This window comes from Channa argus, chromosome 1 (assembly GCF_033026475.1).
Source record: "Channa argus isolate prfri chromosome 1, Channa argus male v1.0, whole genome shotgun sequence".
NCBI classification, from domain to species: Eukaryota; Metazoa; Chordata; class Actinopteri; order Anabantiformes; family Channidae; genus Channa; species Channa argus.
The window spans coordinates 23,832,194-23,853,118 of NC_090197.1; the positions used below are offsets into that span (position 1 = coordinate 23,832,194).

Consider the following 20,925-nt stretch of genomic DNA (forward strand, 5'->3'; position numbering starts at 1 on the left):
AACTACCACGTCTAACATGTGACATCTTGAATATTCACTCGTGTATGTCGTTCCGAACTCCCCAACTTGAATTTCTCTATCACTGTTTAAAACAAATATGCTTAATAATATTTGAAAGGAATATATTGAGATTTTGAGAATCCTCTGGGAATAAATGTATGAAAATGTGTTTTTAAGAGCTTCTAGTGAGTTTTCTGTACCACCACACACAAAGCCTTTCGGAAATAAAGCAATATCCTTTCAGTCTGACCTCTCATTGAATTCAGTACTGTTTGTAATCTAATCTAACAACCACAGGAATAAAATGAAACTTAATTTAAACTTTCAAAATATCAAACATCAACATTCTTAGTTTCTTTGTTTATTCAGAAAGTTTCTATTTCCACTCTGTAAAATATGCCTGACACATTCCAACTTCAGGCACAGACGAACGATAAGTGAAGCATGTCCTTGTTAATTAAAAGAGAGGTGGGTGGAGGATGTGATCATTTATTGAAAAAGAAAGACCAGTTAGATTTTCAAATCAAATGGGGATTCGTGATAGAATAGTAAAAAGGCAATATACGTAAATTAGGTAAATCTTACCCAAATCTTACACATTTACCTCACGGTTCTTCATAATTGAATAATTAGCACTAAAATCAGAAAGGTTCCTTTACCAGAATGTTGAAATGTGCTTAGTAAATTCCAATACCAGTGTGTGCAATAAATCAGATATTTCATGTGCAGAAATGTTGACTTAGGGTCACAGAGTTATTGAAGTCCTTAAGACTAGGTTTATAAATCTATTGATCATCTATTATTTGTAGTTGTGTTTGTACTAAGAATCTGCATTTAGGTCCCAAGATAGACTGGCAATCTGTCCAGGGTGTATACCCTGTCTCTTGCCCAATGACAGCTTGGAAAGGCTCCAGGCCCCGTGAACAAGATAAGCGCTAAGTATGGATGGATAGATCTGCATCTATAAAGTAATTAAAACTATGAAATAAGTATACTAAGTAAATTTACTAAGTGCAGTAAAAGACGCGTTAACTGGAAATATTCCAGTACCAGTATATTTGTGTACTTACAAATATACTTAAATATACAGTAATATACCTATTTATATACCACCTCTGCATAATAGAGGGGTATGGTCATATTACTCAGGGTTTAGTGGTTTTTGTTGCAAGCCTGTGCCTGAGCCTCTTAGTTCTCTGTGATAGTCCTCAGCTCTGACCATTCCTCACCTGGACGCTTCACCTATTCTCCTCTTAGTTCAACAAGCCAAGGATTTGGGGGTGAAGATTACCTGAGTGTCACAAAGGATGTGAGCAGACATGACACCCAGGTGTTAGTTGTTAGTTTTGGTGTGTTTCAGTGTAGCAGCCTGTCCCTGTTGGCTTTACAGGCCTGTGTAAAATCATGTTTCTGTCCCTCACACTTTAACAGGGACTCATTCATGTATTTCTGTTTCAGAAGGTCCCTGTCGTGTATACTGTTGAATAAATGTGTGAACAGCCCAATATTGAACAGTCTTTCCAATTCAGCCTTTGAACAAGTTGGTTATTTCTGTCCTTTATAGTTAGTGAGGCTATGTCTGACTAGCTGTTCAATCTTTCATGGCACATGAAACACATGTAACTCTTCAGTTTCACACAGACAAAATCAGAATTCTCTTTTCTAATAAACCTGTTTATCTGTGTTTGTCCATTACAAGAAAAGGGATTGGGATTAGATAACCTTATTTATTCTGCTATCTCTCTTGTATAGTTTTGGCCTGAGTAAACTACATAAACTAAAGAGCATAACAGTGTTGCTAATGTCTGATGGCATTCAGGACCAGCTTGAAATGGGCTTGTTTTTTTCTCTCTTTCTCTCTCTCCCTCTCTCTTATCCCACCCCCAATCTACATATTATTATGTATTATTAAAAAATTCAGAGAATCCAGAGAAATTAGTATTGAAATGTGATGATCTTCAGGCTCTCAGGGTCTGCTGCGTTAAGAACATGATTCTGTAGTGAAAATAACTGCACTGACTCAGAAAGACCTTTGAAAATCATTGTCAGTCAACATAGTTTGTCACTTATTTTCCCATATATATAAGTTCCAGAAACAACACCTCTTTCTCTGAGCCCAAGCTAATTTAAAATAGACTGAGGTACAGTGGAAAGCTGCCCTGCAGTCTGGCATGTCAAGATTGAGAATCTTTTTTTAAAATTTGTCAAGGTACCATTCACTTTGCAGGCTCAGTAGTAAGAGTCCAGATGCTAAACTGACCTATGTGCAGTTCAGACCCGTCAGCTACTGAAATGATTATTAATATCAATATAATTAATATCAAGTAAAAAAAATGCAACAAAGAAGGCCACAAACTGAGCAGCTGAAATTCAATGTCAAGCAAGAATGGGAAAAATGTTGCTTTAAAAATTAAAGCTCCTCAGTTTCTAAATACTATCCCAATTCAAAAAATGTTAGGATGATGTGTAAAATGTAAATAAAAAGGGAATGCAACAATTTGCAAATCTCATTAACCCATATTTTAGCCACAGTAGAACATGAACAACACATTAGATGTTGGAACTGAGATATGTTACCATTTTATGAAAACATTAGCTCATTTTTGAATTTGATGGATGAACCACTGCGTGGTGATAGAAGTACACAAACCTAATACTTACATAAAAGTATTGGCATAAGAAAATGATCCATAAGTATGACGTCTAATCTTTTACTCAAGTAAAAGTACCAAGCAGATTATCTACATTTTACGAGTCTAAAAGTAAAAGTACTTCACTATAAAACTATGTATTGTAATTATGAAGTATCAAAGATCACTGTTGGTAAAGTGGAGCAGATTTTAATGACTTTCTAATCCATAATAATACAATATTATTATTATTATTTTTTTTTTTTTTAAACCATTCATCATCTGTAACAACTTATTCTGTTTAGGGTTCGCAAGGGGACTTTAGCAGATCTCAGCCAAGACGTAGGACTTTTCCACATGAGAGTACGGTTCGACCCTAGTGCTATATGTTGTGCACTTTATTAATTATTTAATTTTAACAACATGGCGCATGTGGTTACTACAGTTTCTAGAATTTAGTTTTTATGTCTTTTGTATGTAAAGTCATTTCGCTGGCATCAAACGGTATCAATAATAGTAACAGCAAAGGGTAAAAAGGGGGTTGTAAAAAGTAAAAACCATCACAATTTTTTTGAGATGAGAACATGTCAAAGCTGTCACTTGGCGATTGGTGGAGTATATCATGTTATGAAAGCCACCAGGTGGTAGTAATATAGTGGCTCATCAGTGTAAATTTCAAATAATCGTTAAATCATTTAAATAAATCTTTGACGATTTAAACAGCAACCCAACCTTTGTGGAAACAGGCCTGTACTTACATTAAAGCAGGTGAACACACACCTAACCTATTCTTAAATTTTTGCCATTGTTATTTAAGTATTTTAAGTAAAAAATACTCTAACTGGAGTCTTGTGTACACTGCTTCAGCAGGTGAAGAAATCCAGCTAAGTAGCTTAACAAACAGTAAATTAGGTGCCTTGCTTAAGGGTCCATCAACAAATCAACTTCTCCTCCCCTTCAATGTTCAGTTTTTAACAGCTAATTTCACCACACACCTTGGGGAGTCAAGCTAATGACTGTTCAATCAAAGTCCCGCTTTCAGTCATCACTAATGGTGGGGATGAAAATTCTAATGTTGCTTGTGCCTCATTGTCAGCATATGTATTGGTGGGTGACAAGCAGATTGTCTAATATGACAAAGAAGAAATGACGGTTAGACACACACCATCATAATTAGTCAGTCTTCTTAAGAAATTTCATACACGTAATTAAGAGTTGAGGGAGCTGCACAGAGCGTAAAGCAAACAAAAAGTGTACCACAGAGAGCAAAACTCAACTCTAATTAAATGTCAAAGAGACTAGCTGGAGAAGCAGCGTGTTCAATTACACAGCTGTAGTAGAAAGGGAGTCAGGAGAGCAGGAGTAAGTGATGCACGTTACACTTAGGCACACTCCAGAACATGCATACACTGCAGAGCTGGAAAGGCAGTGAAGGTGACCAGTTGATGGAGTTGCTGTGGTTCAGTGAGAGGAGGATGAAAAGAGATGGGTTGGGGACAGATGTAGGACCGGCTAAGGTGAGTGATAAACCCGCTGCGGAAAATGTCCCATATGAATTCCAGCAGACATAGTATTTCTGCTAAGCATTTCGTTTCTCAGAGGGCACATCGGCGCCATCAGATAAGTGTGGATGAGCAAGTGGGAAGTGCTCAGGATTGATCAGCCTTTGTTTGCCAGAGACGACTACATTAGCTATACAGCTGGATTTCTGTCTCTGCTTGGTCAGTCTCACTGGACAGTACAGAGGAGATGTAAAGTGTTAAGGCACTTTGAGGGTAATGTACTGACTGGACCACCAAGGCTCTTTATCGGGACATGACACTGGAGATAATGAAATCTGTAGTCCATGCATGTCAAGCTGGAGAGACTAGATGGATGTAAGTGCATATTCATCCATGGTTCATTGACATATACAGACTTTAACACCGAAATTTGTCACTCCCCTCAACTTCACCTTTTAATTTTCAGTTCATTGATTGGCTGTCCAGCCCCCAGTTTCCCTCTCACTACTCTCCAGCATTGGAAAGGTTACATATATGACATATTACATCAAGTGAGTCTTGCAAAATGTGCCCACAAGCAAAGATTTAATCTAATATAAAATAAAACCAGTAAACCCCTTTACAAAAAAGTACTCTGCAAATATGAGTGCTCTCACAATGACTGTGCAAACATTCAATGTGTGACATAGCCTGAAGTTACATCAGCTTCAGTAAAACATAAAAGTTGCTGCTAGTTCATAATTCACCTCTTTATGATTCGAATGAATCAAGATGGTCTAAATGAGTTTTGCTGAAAGACAATAACCCTTATTCCACTGTTGATACTGTCCACAGCGTCCAGTAATGACGCTTCCTAGGGTTTCAAATTGCACCACTTTTTACCACATTTGGTGTATCATATTGAAGCCACAGGTACACTTTCGCTTCACTATTGGACGGTCCAGTTGCAGCACAATTTGACGCCATGGGAATGGCTTCATATACAATCTCACGTTAGGGTTAGGCACAAAACAGTCAGAGTAAGGTTAAGTTAAAATATAAATTACATAAAAACCTAAACAGTCATAACAGCACATATATACTACTATGGAACTACTTGTGGCTTGTTATACCATCTACCACCCATTCCACCTCCCTAGGAAACATTTTCACTTCATATACTACATTTCTTACTACATTTTTGATTCCTTGTGAATGACAACGAGCTGGGGTTTCAGCTCCATCTTTTACTTCTTTGCACCTCCTGCTTCAGGGAGACGTTAGCTAGTGGGCATCATCTTTTAATCCAAAGTAAGTTGATTGGAAAATGGATGAGACATGACTACTATGTTACATTAAATATTGCAAACCCCAACACAGCGTGCTCATAGCTTTGCCTTCAGCGAGGCAGTGTTTCGTATTTTCATAAAGCTTTGACTGGTAAAGAACCCAAGCAAAAGTTTGTGAATGGTCTGGTATTATTGGTACTCAAGCACTGCTTCTCATTCACCAATTCACACTCACACACACCGATGGGGATGGCCTACACTAACCAGGAGCAACTAAGTTGGGGTTCAGTGTCTTGCACAAGGACACTTCGACATGTGACTGGAGGAGCCAGGGATCAGACCAACAACCCTGGGATTGGTCGACGTCTGCTCTACCTCCTGCACCAGAGACACCATTCTGTCCCATTGCAGCTGCAGAATTTTGTAACTGCTTCAGAAATTATAATTGTCTTGGCAACGTCCCTCTATAGTCTCCGTCTTCTACAGGGACTCTGTTTTTAAGGACACCCTGCTCTAGGCAGATTTACAATTGTGCCATAGCACTTCCATTTGTCAATGGGGGATTTAACTGTACTCAGAAATATTTAATGACTAGGAAATGTCCTTGTATCCACCCCCTGACTTCTGCTTTTCAAAAATCGTCTTTACAGAGTTGATTGGAGTGTTTGTCTGTCTTCAGGGTTTGGATTTTGGCCAGGATACTGATTTACCACATCTTCCAGATACAGTCCTTTAGACACATTAGCTGTGTGACTTTTTAAACTAATTGGCTGCACCAGCTATGATTTAGGTGAGTTAAATTAGAGGGAGTCCAGTGTGAAATATAGGTTTATTGCTTTGTTGTCATGTGACACACTTTGATGATGCAAAATTCCAACATTTTAAAAACACCTCCCTCCCAAAATATGTATACAGAATCATTATGATATTATTAGTTATTATTATGATATTATTAGTTATTATTAAGTTTAATATGAATAAACATTTTGTTAGGAACATAAAAAAATGAAAGATTTTGTCTTAAATTTGAGAGATTAAAGTGTGTTATATAGTAAAGGGTATTGTATGTTACTGTATTTACTGTATTTACTGTTATTGTATGAGTGCTTACAGACCAAAAACTCCTTAACGAGAATAAATATTGGGGTTATATGAACTATCTAATTAAATTAGAGGCTGCACCACAGCTTCTTTAAAATATAATGGGACAACATCTGTAGAAAGACTGCTATTTATAATCTCCAAAATACTCCTTCCAATTGTGTCCCAGACATCTTTTACAAGTCTAGGTGAAATGACATCGTTTGGACAAGTAGCAGGTTTCAAATGATTCACAATAACTTTAAGAGGCCCAAACTCAATGGCTCAAAATGATCAAAAACAGCAGTACATGGAAACCTGATTTAAGGCTCAAAGGAAGGAGGTAAAATACTAGATCTAATTTTATAGCAAACATGAATTAATGTCACCAGTTATTACAACCTGGTTGTAGGAGCCACGATTTGATAGGAAATCAGAAAAGTTACTGATGAAGTCTGTTGTATTTAGGAGGTCAATATATAACAACGCACAAAACAGGCTGATATTGACCTGCCGCCAGGGAGGCTTGAAGCAGTGGCCCAAGGTAGCAGTGGTTAATGACGCTTTTGGGCCGAGGTTCACACCAACGAGGGGTCCGACGCTCCACATCAGAGCGGACAACAGATAAAGTACAATAAATGAATCCACATTCGTCCAGGTGACTGCAGGGAAACCCCCTTATTTCACACCAAGTAGCTACTGTAGATACTGTAGGATTTCAGCCTCACCAGCTGTCCAGCACACTTCTGACCAAAACCCAATTATGGAAGAGTTGTACAGGGACCTCTGACAGAACGGGGGGCAAGTCGCTCTTTGGCCCAATAAACCCATGCTTGCACAATTTGCCAAAGGGTGATGCAACATCAACAATTGTTTGATGAACATACGACAGAAGAGAATCGATGCTTTGCCACAAAGTGCAATAAACACCAAAAAAAAAAAAAAAAAAAAAAAAAAACACAAATGTTTGGCCACTGCCTACAGTGGTGCCATCTTTTCTATGTCAAGTCAGTCTAGGTAAAATTAGCCAAAAATTGCAGTAATGTTGCGGTAAAACTGCTGAGTGTGTAAATGAGCTTTGCAGGCAATCGTGCCATGTCATTGTTGTTCACAACCTGTTGGGGGAAAAAGTAAATTAAAGACCACAAATAAAAAACCTCCCTGTATCATTTTCATGTCATAAACATATGCAGTGATATTTTTGAGTGACAGTGAAACATGTCTGAATGACCTGAGGCTCTTGGCTTTGGTGTTTGTCCTTTAACAGCGAAACACTGTGTGAAACCACTTCCCCCACTCACACATCCCTAAATGACTTCAGCAGGGGGGACCTGTTTGTTTGCTGGCAGCTGGGTGGATTATTTCCACAGCTTGTGAGCAGACACATAAAGTTAACTTTAAGGTGTGTAGACGGTCCTTGCTGCCTTGGTTTGTCCATTTCTATTAAACCAGGGCACCAAATGCCCACATAACTGTGCCGCTCCCGTTGACGCAAATGACCGTATCAGTGCGCAGCCTCTACGTCGACGCACGGCTATAAGAGTGAGGTGAGGATGGTGGAGCGTATTAAAAGGAGTACACACAATCAGAGAGTACACACTCACCACTGACCGAGTCTGAGGGGCCACTTTGTCCATGTGGATAAAAAAAGAGCATCATACTCAACTCTTTTAGTCACAGGCTTTCGGCTTCTCCACCTTTTTGTTTAGACTTTTTCTCTCCGTCTTTCACTTCTCACCACAAAACGGACCACATTTCTTCTTACAGACAGTTCCTTTTGCGCAATAGTGAGAACAAGTTTTCAGCATCACTTCACCGACAGAGAGGACAGAGCCGCAGCAGCAGCAGCAGCAACAACAGTAACATGGAGCCGTACACGGTCCCCGAAATGCATCTCTCACTCTCCGATCTTTACTCCGTCATCCCCTTCAATGTCACCTTCCCGGACGAGGAGAGCAGCTTGATGGGCGAGCGGCTGCAAAACTACAGCGGACGGCAGAGTCCAGCTAAGAGTGCCGGGGGTATAATCATAGCCATCTCCATCACAGCTCTCTACTCTGTCATTTGCGTGGTGGGACTTCTGGGCAACATCCTCGTCATGTACGGTGTGGTCAGGTAAACAGGTCTTTCCCTCCCTGTTATAAGATTCATTTTACTCAATTTGCCACTTGTACTAAAGGTGTGATAGTGAGTGGTCACACCTTGTGGTGAGAGCAGCAGAGCAGAGCCCACATTTAACGTGAAAGTCACACACATGAATATTATAGTGTGCTCTTAAGAGGTTAATGGTCAGAGTGTGTTTCGATTTAGGGGTAATCCCACATATCCTGATACAAATCTTTGTTTTTACCTTTCCTTTGTTTTTCTATTTTCCTTTTCATAAAAGGACATCTGAAATTTTCTAATATGTTAAAAATGGATCTTTATACAAATAAGCTTTATTGTTTTGTTCAAAAAAGCAGTAGAAACTAATAGAAATTGCCTAAAATAGACTATTATTATGAAAAAATTTCACCCACGATTGCACAAACTATTTTCCAATCCTGCTTTTGTGGTTGTTTATTCTCTATAGTTGTGTGTGTTAGAAAGGAGGAGCTGTGTTCCAGGGTGCAGTCATGGCTACGTTTGTGTGCACACTCTACAACACATGCATCCTAAACCAAGTGATCTAAGGCGAGCTGCATAAAACATGAGATTGTTCTTTCATTAATTTTGCACCAAGGAAAAATGTGCAAGTTTTATGCCACAGAGGGTTTCGGGAGGGCAAAGCACTTATTTCACATGCACTTTCTAAGTTCAGTGTGACACAACTGCACCTTGGGAACAGGGGGCTGCTCAGAGTCTCTTTTAGCTTGTGTAGATTTGTGGACTGTCAGCTGTATGCCCCTATACAGTGATCTGTAAATTCAGTGTTATACATTTGCCTCCTGTTTGGCCTCTTAACAGGCATGAAGCAGATCATAAATTGTTTTATCTTTATTACTTAAACCTTTTGAACTCTTGTCTTTGATAAAGGGCTAAGAGTCAGGCTTTTTCAGGGGTAAACTGATGTGCATTAGAGGATGCGGTATAATTGTCAGTCCGAGGTCACAGTTTGCTTTTCCCATTCAGCTCTAAAAGCAAAATAATGAAGTCTACAGCCACTTTGATTCTGCCATTTCCATGAAAAGCTTCCCTGTCCAAACCTGCATGACTGTTGGGAATAAAACAGAACCTCAGCAGCTCTGCTTTTCCAGTCGACAAATTAAAAAGGAAGGACGGATTAATTTAAGACACCCCGATTTATTAGAAGATAAAAATTACGGCAAAAGTTGAGGGCAAGGGTCAATTTTTTTAGCTTGCAAGCTTAACATGATGGGCTGAAATGCCTAAAAGTTAGATTAAATCTAGATGCTTGGAATTATTTTAATGTATACAGTGAGGTAAAAAGAGCAGTTGCATAGAGTGTATATAGAGGGGGACAAAAAAAAGGATTTTAGATATATTGAAGGAAAAGCCAGCAGCAAGCCATTTTGCGCAAAGTGGCAATTTTTAGGTTATTGAATCATAGAGGAGTCATAAATATTTACAGCTCTGCCCATTATTTCCATTCAGGAGGCGGAGGTGGAGGATAGCTCAGAAAAGGCAGCGAATCAACCTGTTTGCAACAATTCACCTGCCATTTATGTTTGTGTGAGTTGGAAAATGATGTCAGACAATCCTAACCCCCACCGCCAACCCCACCCCATTCTCACCCCGGCAGAGGGAGCCGAGGAACATATTGTGATCAAACCACACACTGTGGATTTATTAGCTTAATAATAATGTAATTTAAAAAAAAAAAAGAGGTTTAGGTGGGTTTTTTACCCTCATTGGACCTATAAAAAATAAAGTTTGAAGCTATGAAAGACAACCATACCACACTATAATGCTGAAGATTCCAGTCTTGGTTGATTGGGTGACTCCTGTGATTACTAAAAAACATGAGTCATTTCAAGGTTTTGAAATTGTAAAAAAAGGCAAATTTACTGCACTCAAATTTTTTTCAAATGTTTTTGATATATATACATAAAATAACCTGTCTCATTGGTGCTGTTTTCACCTGTAGCTTTATTAGAATTTTAACAAAGGTAAAGGTAATCTACCATCCTGCCCTGTAATAATAGTAGACATAACTTTCACTCAGTGGCCACTTATCCAATATTCTGTTAGATCTTGAATCACGTCATCATTTTTTATATGGTTACATATTTAAAAACGCTGCTGAAATAGAAAAAAGTAAAAGTCTGGTTCATGATCGAATGCAATACGCTCAGCACTCAGCAGTCACTGGGTCGGGACCCAGACTCTTTCCTTTTCCAGCCCTAGACACGGAACCAACATGCTGAGTTTTTATTCAGTTTTGGCAGAGATTACATATTGACCGGCGACCCTTTTCTGAAATTGTTTCTACACCATTACTCAGCAACAAGGACCTTCCATCTGTCTCAGATTGGCCAGTACTCATTACTATTGATTTAGGCATCAGGTACAAGATTGGTGAAGGTGAGAATATCAGCCAATCACAGCCAGAGTAGGGTGGGCACTGAATAGAGGTACAGAAAACCTGCATTCTGAGTGAAAATATAACAGGAGTGACAGTGACAGGGAGAGAAAAAAAAGTGAGAAGTGAGAGGTCAAGTGAAAGAAATTGGTGAAACTGTAAGTGTGTGTCAGGGCTTGTGTTAAATGGCAGAAGGTTGAAAAAGAAAACTGGGCTTTTAATCCAGAATGGACTGAGGCATACATGTTTACTCTTCCCCTAGAAAGCTCAAAACCGCTCTGTCTCATCTGCTTTGAGAGAGTGGCAGTGGTTAAAAGTGGGAATGTGAAACTACAAAACTTCAACTATGAAACAAAGCATGAGGACTTTTTCCTCTATCTGGACCTCTTTAAATCATAATCGTTTACCCCTGCTCTAGCTGTTTGTTCAGTGTGTTTGCTCATACTCCCTCAGGTGGTATATTTAAAAAAACAAAAAAAAGGATCCGGATTGGGACTTGTATTTACACCTGATGGGCACAAGGGGTGCTCTTACTCATGCACAGCAAAGAGAGAGAAGACTGTTTTGCCAAATCTGACAGCCATAAGAACAGATAACAAAAAATAGGTTTTGGTGAAAAGAGCAAAGATTTGCATGAATATTAGTGCAGCTTTCCAGTTGAAGAAACTTCAGACCGTGAAAGTTTTTGAGTGTCTCCAATTTAATAGACATTGCTACTCTTCTGGTAAACATGTGATGTTATTTTTTTGCCAGAGACATTCAGCTGATCTTGGTGTAAAGTTGGTGAATGACTTTTCTCAGATTTTGTAGCTCTGTAAAATAAGCAGCTGTAGTTTGAGCTCAAATTTAAACATGATTTCATTTTGGTCACTTTGATAATGGCGTTTAATGTAATGTAGTGTTTAGTTTATGTTTTTTGTCAGACGGCTGACCTAGGTCATGAAAATTACCCTTTTATGGATCAGGGAGGATCCTGTGCTCTTTGTAATGTCATACAGAAGAAGAGTACTAAATGTTTACATGTACACACACAGTGTAGACAGAGGAATTGTTGCATGTCATTGTTGACTTAAAACAATAAAAATCTATTGGTATTTGGTGCGATTTGTCGCCCCATACCGTTTCGGAGTATGTTTTACTGTTAAGAACTAGTGATTTGTGTACTGGCTAAAGCTGTTACATACTCAGTCAATATAAACTATTAGAAGGTAAAAAAGATCCTAACAGAAATGTTACCGTAATATTACAAGGTTTGAATAACTCTGCATAGTTGTCCCATTTAAAAGTAACAGTAACAGCAGTATGCAATACACCTGTCTCTGAGCTCTGCAGGCAGTTCCTTTGACCTCATGGCTTTTGCTCTGATACAGTAGCATTGTCAGCTAAGGCATTTTATAGAGGTTTGTGCCTTTTCCACTCATGTCGAATCAATTCAATTTACCTCAGGTGGACACCAGTCAAGGTATAAAAACATCTCAGCTACAATCAAGAGAAATCGGAGTCACCTGAGCTAAATGTTGTTGCAAAGGGTCTGAATACCTATTTAGATGTGTTTTTTTAGTTTTTTACTTTTTCATTATTCTGCAAATATTCCTTAAATGCTGTTTTTTTTATTAGGGCTTTGTATGAGGACACTGCGAGAGGGATGTGGGAATGTAATAAATTTATTAGTAAAGAAACAAGGGACAAATACGCCAAATAACAGAAAGTACAAACACAAACTAAGTACATGATTCAGGGAACTTAACTAGAAACTAAAATTCCAAAATCTGAATAATAACATATAACAGAGAGCAGGGGCTAATAAAACTAAAAATCATCAATTATTACAGAATGAAATCTGGCTAATGACAAAAAACAGGGCTACCAAGCAAGAGAAAAACATAACCAAACCTCAGTCCAAAAACATATAACAGAAGTTCATATGAGCATAAGTCAGGAGTCCAAAAACGATGAGGCAGGGAAAACTCAAAGACAGGGTGTTGCACAGGTAACAAAGATGATGATCTGACAGGGATTCAAGAGGAGAGCTGGGTTTTTAAAAGGCAGGGGAACAGGCGAAAACAATTGTGACTGTTGATGACTGGTAAGCTGGAGAAATTAAGTGGGGAGAGGAAGTGGAGAAAAATAGGGAAAAAATAAAAGTGCAGGGCAGGAAGTGACTGTGAGGGCCAGATCATGACATTTTCACTTTGTGTTTACCGAGTGTAAATTAATGAGAAAAAAAGTTCATTTAAACGATTGTAGTATGAGGCTGCAACATAACCAAATTGAAAAAAGTAAATGGGTCTGAATACTTTCTGAATGCACATACATACTTGCCCCCCCCCCCCCCCCCCCCAAAAAAAAAGAAAACTAAAGTTGAAAAATACTACAGCTACTACATTACTCAAGATGGCACCTTTTGCAAAAGTTTCCATTTATGTTTGAAAGTTCTATTTAAATTTTTGTATTTTCTGGTACTTTTGTGTTTTTCTTTCCAAGTGTATGTGAGTGGGAATGTACAAGCTACACTATGGACATCAAAGTCGCAGAGTTTGTTCTGTTTTTTTCTACTGCGTCTGAGAACTCTGGTCACAGCCTATTGTTTACACCCGGGATCAGCTTTTAGCATTCCAAAAAATCTGCGGTGGTAATCAGGGAAAAACCAGACATTCCTCGCGAGCTGAAGAGAAAATGGGGAAACTGAATCGATGCTCATTGGCAGGCCAAAAGGAGACACCACAGACCAGCTCTCCCATTCATCATCATGGGGAATATGAGATCTGTCCCTAATAATATGGACGAGCTAGCGGCTCTGTCCAGGCCTCAGAGAGAATTTCGTAGCATGTAGCATCATGCTGTTTACGGAGTCATGGCTAACTAAGCTAACACCGGATTTGCCTTTGGCTTTGGAAGCAGACAAGACGAAGGAGAGCAGTAAGAGAAAGGGAGGAAGGCTGACAGTATTTGTTAATGATAGATGATGTAGCTCCAGGCACATCACTATTAAAGAGCAGATCTGCCATAAGGACATTGAGCTGTTAGCCGTTAGCATGACACCAGACTATCTGGTGAGGAGATTCTCAAATGTTATTGCAATAGCTACATATATCCCTCCTTCAGCTGACGGTGAAACAGCTTGTGAATGTCTGTTCACAAGCTGCAGACCAAGAGTCTGGAAGCCCTCCTTCATCTCTAGAGATTTTGATTATGTCTCTGTGTCCTTCACTCTGCTCACATTTACATAGTTTTGTCATGCCACACCAGAGACAATAAAACACTGGACTTATTTTATCCCAGCTCCAAGGAGACATATACCTCAGCAGCCCCTCCCCCGTGGGGAAGATGGATCACAACCTGGTTAATCTCCTGCCTGTGTACAAGTCCCTTGTACACAGTTAACCAGCTGCCTCCTGCACAGTGAGGTCATGGGCTGATGAGACTGAAGAGGTTCTGAAGGACTGTTTTGAAACAACTGTGTGGGAGGTATTGTGCAATCCACATGGGAAGTATATTGACAGCTTAACAGGCTGTATAATGGAGTTAATTAACTTCTGTGTGGAGAACACTGTACCCACCAGGATTGTACAGTACTTCTCTAACAACAAACCACGGATAAACCCTGATATAAATGCTCTCCTTAAGGAGGAAAAAGAGCTTATCAATCAGGAAACAAGGAGGAGCTAATACCTGTGCATAGAGAGTTGCGAAGGAAGATCAAGGAAGGGAAAACATGCTACAGGAGGAAGATCGAGAACCAGCTGCAGAAGAATATTGTCAGTGGAGTGTGGAGAGGGCTTAAAACAATCATTGGCCACACAGAGTCTAGGTCCAAGGCTGAGGGTGATTAGAAGTTGGTGAATAACTAAAACTATTCTTTAATAGGTATCAGCTGCCCACCCCTGTATTCACCTCAGCTGCAACCCATCTGCACCCAGCAAGTTGCTTGGGCCCCACCTCTCTCTGCATTGCCCTCGGCTCACAGCCAGCACACTAAGCTCTCACACCTCTCCATCACCCAACCTCCATGCCAGTGCCCTCCAACTCCCACTCCTGCCACGTTGTACTGCCCCTCACAGAAGCACAGGTGAGGAGAGGGCTCAGAGGGACCAAAGGAAGACTACAAACCGGTAGTGCTGAACTCACATCTTATGATGGAGAGTGGAGAGGCTGGCGCTTAACCATCTCCGCTGTCTGGTGAGCCCATCAATGGAACCACTTCAGTTTGCCTACCAGACGGGCATCGGAGTTGAAGATCCTGTCATCTTCTGCCTGAACAGGGCTCTCTATCACCTGGAGAAGACTGGGAGCTCAGTGACTTATCTAGTGCTTTTAATTCAATCAAGCTTGCACTACTGAGGGATAAGCTTGATCACATGGGTGTGGACCAACAACTGTCAACCTGGATACTGGATTACCTCACAAACCAACCAGAATATGTGAGGGCTTGTGACGGAGTTGGACCTCACAGGGAATGATTCTGGCTTTGTTCCTCTTCACTATCTATACACTGCAGATTTCATGTCCAGCTCAGCAACCTGTCACCTGCAGAAGTTCTCTGATGACTCTGCCATTGCCTGTCTTATCACTAATGACGATTATGAGGATGATGATGATGATGATGATGATGATGATGATGATGATGACAGAGACTAGAAAGAACTGACCCAGGACTTTGTGGACTGCTGCCAGCAGAGCTGCCTCCAGATCAATGCAGGGAAAACCAAAGTTGGAATTCTGCAAACATACACACTCTTCACCATCACTGGTGAACATCCATAGAAAGGACATTGAGAGAGTGTACTCTTACAATTACCTTGGTGTTCATCTAAAAAATAAAATGGACTGGACAGATAACACAAGTGCACTTGATGGAAAAGGACAGAGCAGAGTCTTTCTGCTGACAAGACTAAGGTCTTTTGGAGTGCAAAACCCATACTGAAGACCTTTTTTGACTCTGTGGTGGCTTCAGCCATTTTTTATGGTGTGGTCTACTGGTGTAGCAGCATCTCTACAGCAGACAGGAAGAGACTGGATAAGTTGATCAGGAAGGTCAGCTCAGTTATGGGGATCCCCCTGGAACACAGTACAAGAGGTAGAGAAAGGAGGATGTTAGCCAAGCTATTATCCCTGGTGGAGAATGACCCCATCCCCTGTATGACATAGTGACATCTCTGAGCAGCCTCTTCAGCGACTGACTGTTACATCCTAAGTGCCTGATGGAGGAGTACTACTTTTCTCCCTGCTGCTGTCAGTCTTTACAACCAGAGCTGGTCCCAGTGGAGCAAAACTCACTATAATGTACGTTCCTACTACTCACAGAACTAACATGAAATGTAGAAATTGGTTGATGATTGTATATTTATTTGTACGGTACGACTGTAAAATTTTCACTTTATTGTAGATATTTCCTTTTTATTTATATATATATATATATATATATATATATATATATATATATATATATATATATTTATTTTTATTTTTTTTTATATTGACTTTTTGTTTTTCCATTCTGTTCAGAAATTCCTGCCACACATTTGCACAAAATAAGCCTGAAATAGCATTAAGAACAGGAAATTTAGGTAAGATGGTAAATAATATGCAACAAAACCAAAAACAAACTTCAAACTCTAACCCTAATGCTCCACAGCTTCCAGGTCATCACTTTTCCAAACAGTCACTAGATATAGGCTCTTACGTTGTGAAGATTAGTTATTTTCCTTTATTTTATGTGATAGCAAACTGAACTAATTCGGAATTAGGAGTGGGAATCAGACAAAAGATGCAGTTTAATGTCACCATGTCACCATGGTTATTTTCAGACCAAACATATAATCAGGAAAGTAACTATACAATCCAGACTGAGAAAATCAGCTGGTCTTCCATTTAAAAAATGAACTATGGTATTTCTGACTGATTACTTAAAAACATTTGAAAGCATCTTTCTCTAATTTTGTTTGTGCTAGATCAGGCAGCTTATAAATACAGTGCAAGTCACAAGTTAAAAATTTTCCTCCTCACCTAGATTCTTGGATAGAGACACTCAAACGCTAACAAACCCTATTTAGAGCATGGAAGCTTACGATAGCATGGATTGGATATTGGGTCTGCTGTGGTGCAGGGAGCCCTCGGTCCAGTTGCTGTAGGAGAGGCTGACACTGACACCTGTGGAGCTGGTGCACAGCAGCATGGAGCTCCTCTTACCTCCCATCTATTCTCTTCTCTACCTCACTTCCCACTCCTGCTGCTGCATCCATTTGATAAGACTTGGCTCAGTGCTCACATAATTTCTCTTGAAGTGACCTCCATTTTAAACCAGTTCCACATACTGTGAGCAGAGGGCTGGATTAGTTTGTGTGAAAGTGAATCCTTAACTGAGCTGCTGCTTGTGGAAGAAACAATCCTGTACGTTGGTATTCTGGTATGCTAATGATTTTAGCAAAGACAGAAGATCAACAAAGCCTGTAGAAGGTTTCCTTTCTGTAGGGAATGAGAGTGGAATTTTTTATTTTTTTTTTATATCTTAGCTCATTGCAAGCTTGAAGTGTGTGTTTGTGAGATGTCAGTCTGTCAGTCTGTTTATTTTCTGGCCTGGGCTTCACTGCTTGTCTTCTTGGTCAATAGCATTTATGTGTATGTGTGTGTGTGTGTGTGTGTGTGTGTGGTGTGTGCATGTGTGTGAGTCTGAGTGAGAAAGACAGAGTTACAGCAAAGAATCAAGAGTGATCTAAATGCAAAAGCTAATTCTGTATAGAGCAAATTTACAGTTTGGTGTATGCAACACAATAAAAAAATGTGACATGGCAACATTTTTCAAATCTATTAATACAATTCTGAATGACTTTAAAATTAGAAATTTAGTTGGTTACCGGTGAGGGTGGCATGATTAGGTATAAAAGAAGACAAAGGGGCATGGCTCACCACTTTTTGCCAAACATTGTAAGAATCAGGTAAACAATATTCTTTGCAAAGACTTCAAAGTATTGAGGTTTTTTTACCATCTATGATCTATAATATTGTGAAAAAATCCAGGGACTCTTGAAAAAGTCATACATGAGTTTTGGGAACTGTCATGAGCCTGAGCTGAGGTCAAAAAGAGCCAAAGAAACTAAGTCCACGTTTCAACTGGTTTTCTGGAAGAAAAAAAAAAGGTTTAAGGAAACAAGATGTAGCACAGTGTTAACAGTCTCAGCTTCTTTGAGTGTGTTGTCAAACTTTGTATTTGCTTATTTGAGTTGGTCAATGAAAATTTAAATTGTTTACTTTTTACTTTTATCACATAAATAAGCTACTGCAACACAAAAATGTCCCTTCTTTGATTAATAAAGTATCTCTCTGTTCAAGGGTAAGTAACAATTAAGAGATTATATTTATTTATTACATTTTAGAAAAATCTGCTACTTGCTAAGAGCACTACGCATTCATCTGTCTGCAGTTTTCCCTACATAACATTAAACTTTTTGTCACTACTCCTCCACTTAATCCACCTAATGCCCACATGCATATACAGTATTTAGATACGTATATACTTGGGGAGTTATATACAGGTTTGCATAGTTCACGTGATCATTAAGAGAAGTGAGAAACTACTGTAAAACAAATAAAACGACATAATGGATAAGTAGATTAAGTCCAATTCTATTGTGCTTCTTGATTACGAGAAGAGACGCTCTCAAAGGGGAAGTCGTTATTCTCTAGCCTTCATGAATGATACCAAATGGAGCTTCTAACTAGCTATTAGGCACTAAAGCTGACAGCTTACAGTGTAACTGCAGTGTGTGCTTTTTAAAAGGACACTTCAAGTTTGAAAAGGACAAGTTTGAAAGTGCAATGCATTTACAAAAGAATCTCATAAACCACAATATCTCATAATTATCTCATAATTTGTTCATGATCCAAATACAGGTACACATGAGAAAGTAACATTGAGCTTTTTTGCCTATATAACCTCAATTCAAAACCAATTTGGGATGATGTATAAAACATAAATAAAACAGAATGCAATGATTTGCAAATCTCATATTTTATTCACAATAGGACATAAACAACATATCAAATGTTGACACTGAGAAATTTGACCATTTCAAATATGATTTTATACTCATTTTGAATTTGATGTCATTTAAAAAAAGTTGGAACAGGGGAAACAAAAAGTAATTCGACAACTAATTATGTTAATTGGCAACAGGTCAGTAACATGAATGGGTATAAAAGGAACATTTCAGAGAGGCAGAGCCTCTTGAATGTAAAGATGGGCACAGCTTCACTGTGACAAACCATTTTAATATAGTTGAACAACAGACATGATTCTCTACTGGACATCACTGCTTGGGCTCAGGAACACTTCCAGAAATCACTGTCTGTAAACACAGTTTACTGTACAATCCACAAATGTAAGTTAAAGCTGTATCACCCAAAGAACAAGCCGTTTGTAAACACGATCCAAGAAAGCCACCGCGTTTTCTCGGCGAAAGCTCACTTAAAATTGTCTGAGGAAAAATGGAAAACTGTTCTCTGGTCAAAATAATCAATATTTGAAATTCTATTTGGGAACCATGGACACTGTGTCTTGTGGACTAAAGAGGAGAGGGACTTGTTATCAGCAGACAGTTCAATCTCCGCTGTTGCATCTCTGATGGTATGGGGGTGCATTAGTGCTTATGGCGTGGCCAGTTTACACATCTGGAAAGGCTCCATCAATGCTGAAAGGACAGAGAGGGTTAAGGGCAACATATGCTCCCATCCTGACAACGTCTCTTTCAGGGAAGGTCTTGCATATTTTAGCCAAACAATGTTAAACCACATACTTCATCCATCAAAACAGAATGGCTTTTAAGGAGAAGAGTCAGGGAGCTGAACTGACCTGCCTGCAGTCCAGACCTTATACCAGTAGGAAACATTTGGCTCATCATAAACACAAAATCCGGCAACAAAGGCCCAGGACTGCTGAGCAGCTAGAATCCTGCATCAGACAACAATGGGACAATATTCCACTCCTGAAAATCGCCTCACTTCCCTGATGTTTACAGACAGTTGTTAAAAGAAGAGGGGATGCTACACAATGGTAAACATTACCATCAAATTCAAAACAAGCTAATATTTTCCATGAAATTATAAAATATCTAATTTTCAAAATTTTATATGCCGTTTATATTGTATTGTTAATAAAATTAGGTTTGATGAGAAAAGAGATTGAAATATATTTGTGCCAGTCATAACTGATTATTGTCCTTTTCAGCAGATATCTGAACACAGTTATTACACTTTCTCTCAGAAAATTGTTAGACTGGAACAACACAAAAGAAGCAAAGCAACCCCAAAACATCTTTGAACCTCTACCATGTTTGACTGTACGGACATTGTTCTTTTCTTTGAAACCTTCATTTCTTTTTCTGTAAATGGTGCCATGATGTCCTTTACCAAAAAGTTCTACTTTTGTCTGTGTCTGCAGACCAGCTTGAATTTGTTTGGAAGTAAATCTGGTTCTTTATCCACTATTCGAACAATCCTTTGTTGTAATTCTTCATTATTTTGCTCTTCTGTCTACGTCCAGGAACCAAAATAATCTCAGCAAACTGAAGATTGGGTTGGTAATATTTTACATACAAAAATACATGGCACTGCACAGATACTGTACATGTTTATGCCTCCAAATGTGGCTGTTACATAGGCTGTTTACACCTAAAGAATGGATCTGGAAACATAGTTCTATCCAAAACAGACCCAGGCCCAAGAGTGTGGTGGCCACATGAAATAAGCATCTTATATTTCATGTCCAACTGTTCAGCCGAATTTTGCGGTGTGTTTCTAGCGTGACCCGTAGGTCTAATTTCATAGATAGCTGTTATGCACTTAACCAGAAGATACATGGGTTCATCGTTTTACTGTTTAATAGGGTAGTACTGGAGAATAGATTTGTGTAGTATATTTAACAGTCA

General features: G+C 39.1%; 1 protein-coding gene across 1 annotated transcript in view; it reads left to right on the top strand.

The window, feature by feature from the left end:
• The first annotated feature begins 8,037 nt into the window (after positions 1-8,037).
• The window catches only part of LOC137129385 (delta-type opioid receptor-like), a 31,967-nt gene continuing 19,079 nt past the window's right edge, over positions 8,038-20,925 (top strand). The window contains exon 1 of the mRNA XM_067508465.1: positions 8,038-8,595. Within this exon, the coding sequence (XP_067364566.1) occupies positions 8,345-8,595 (251 nt within the window). The 5' untranslated portion in view covers positions 8,038-8,344. The remainder of the gene's footprint in view (positions 8,596-20,925) is intronic.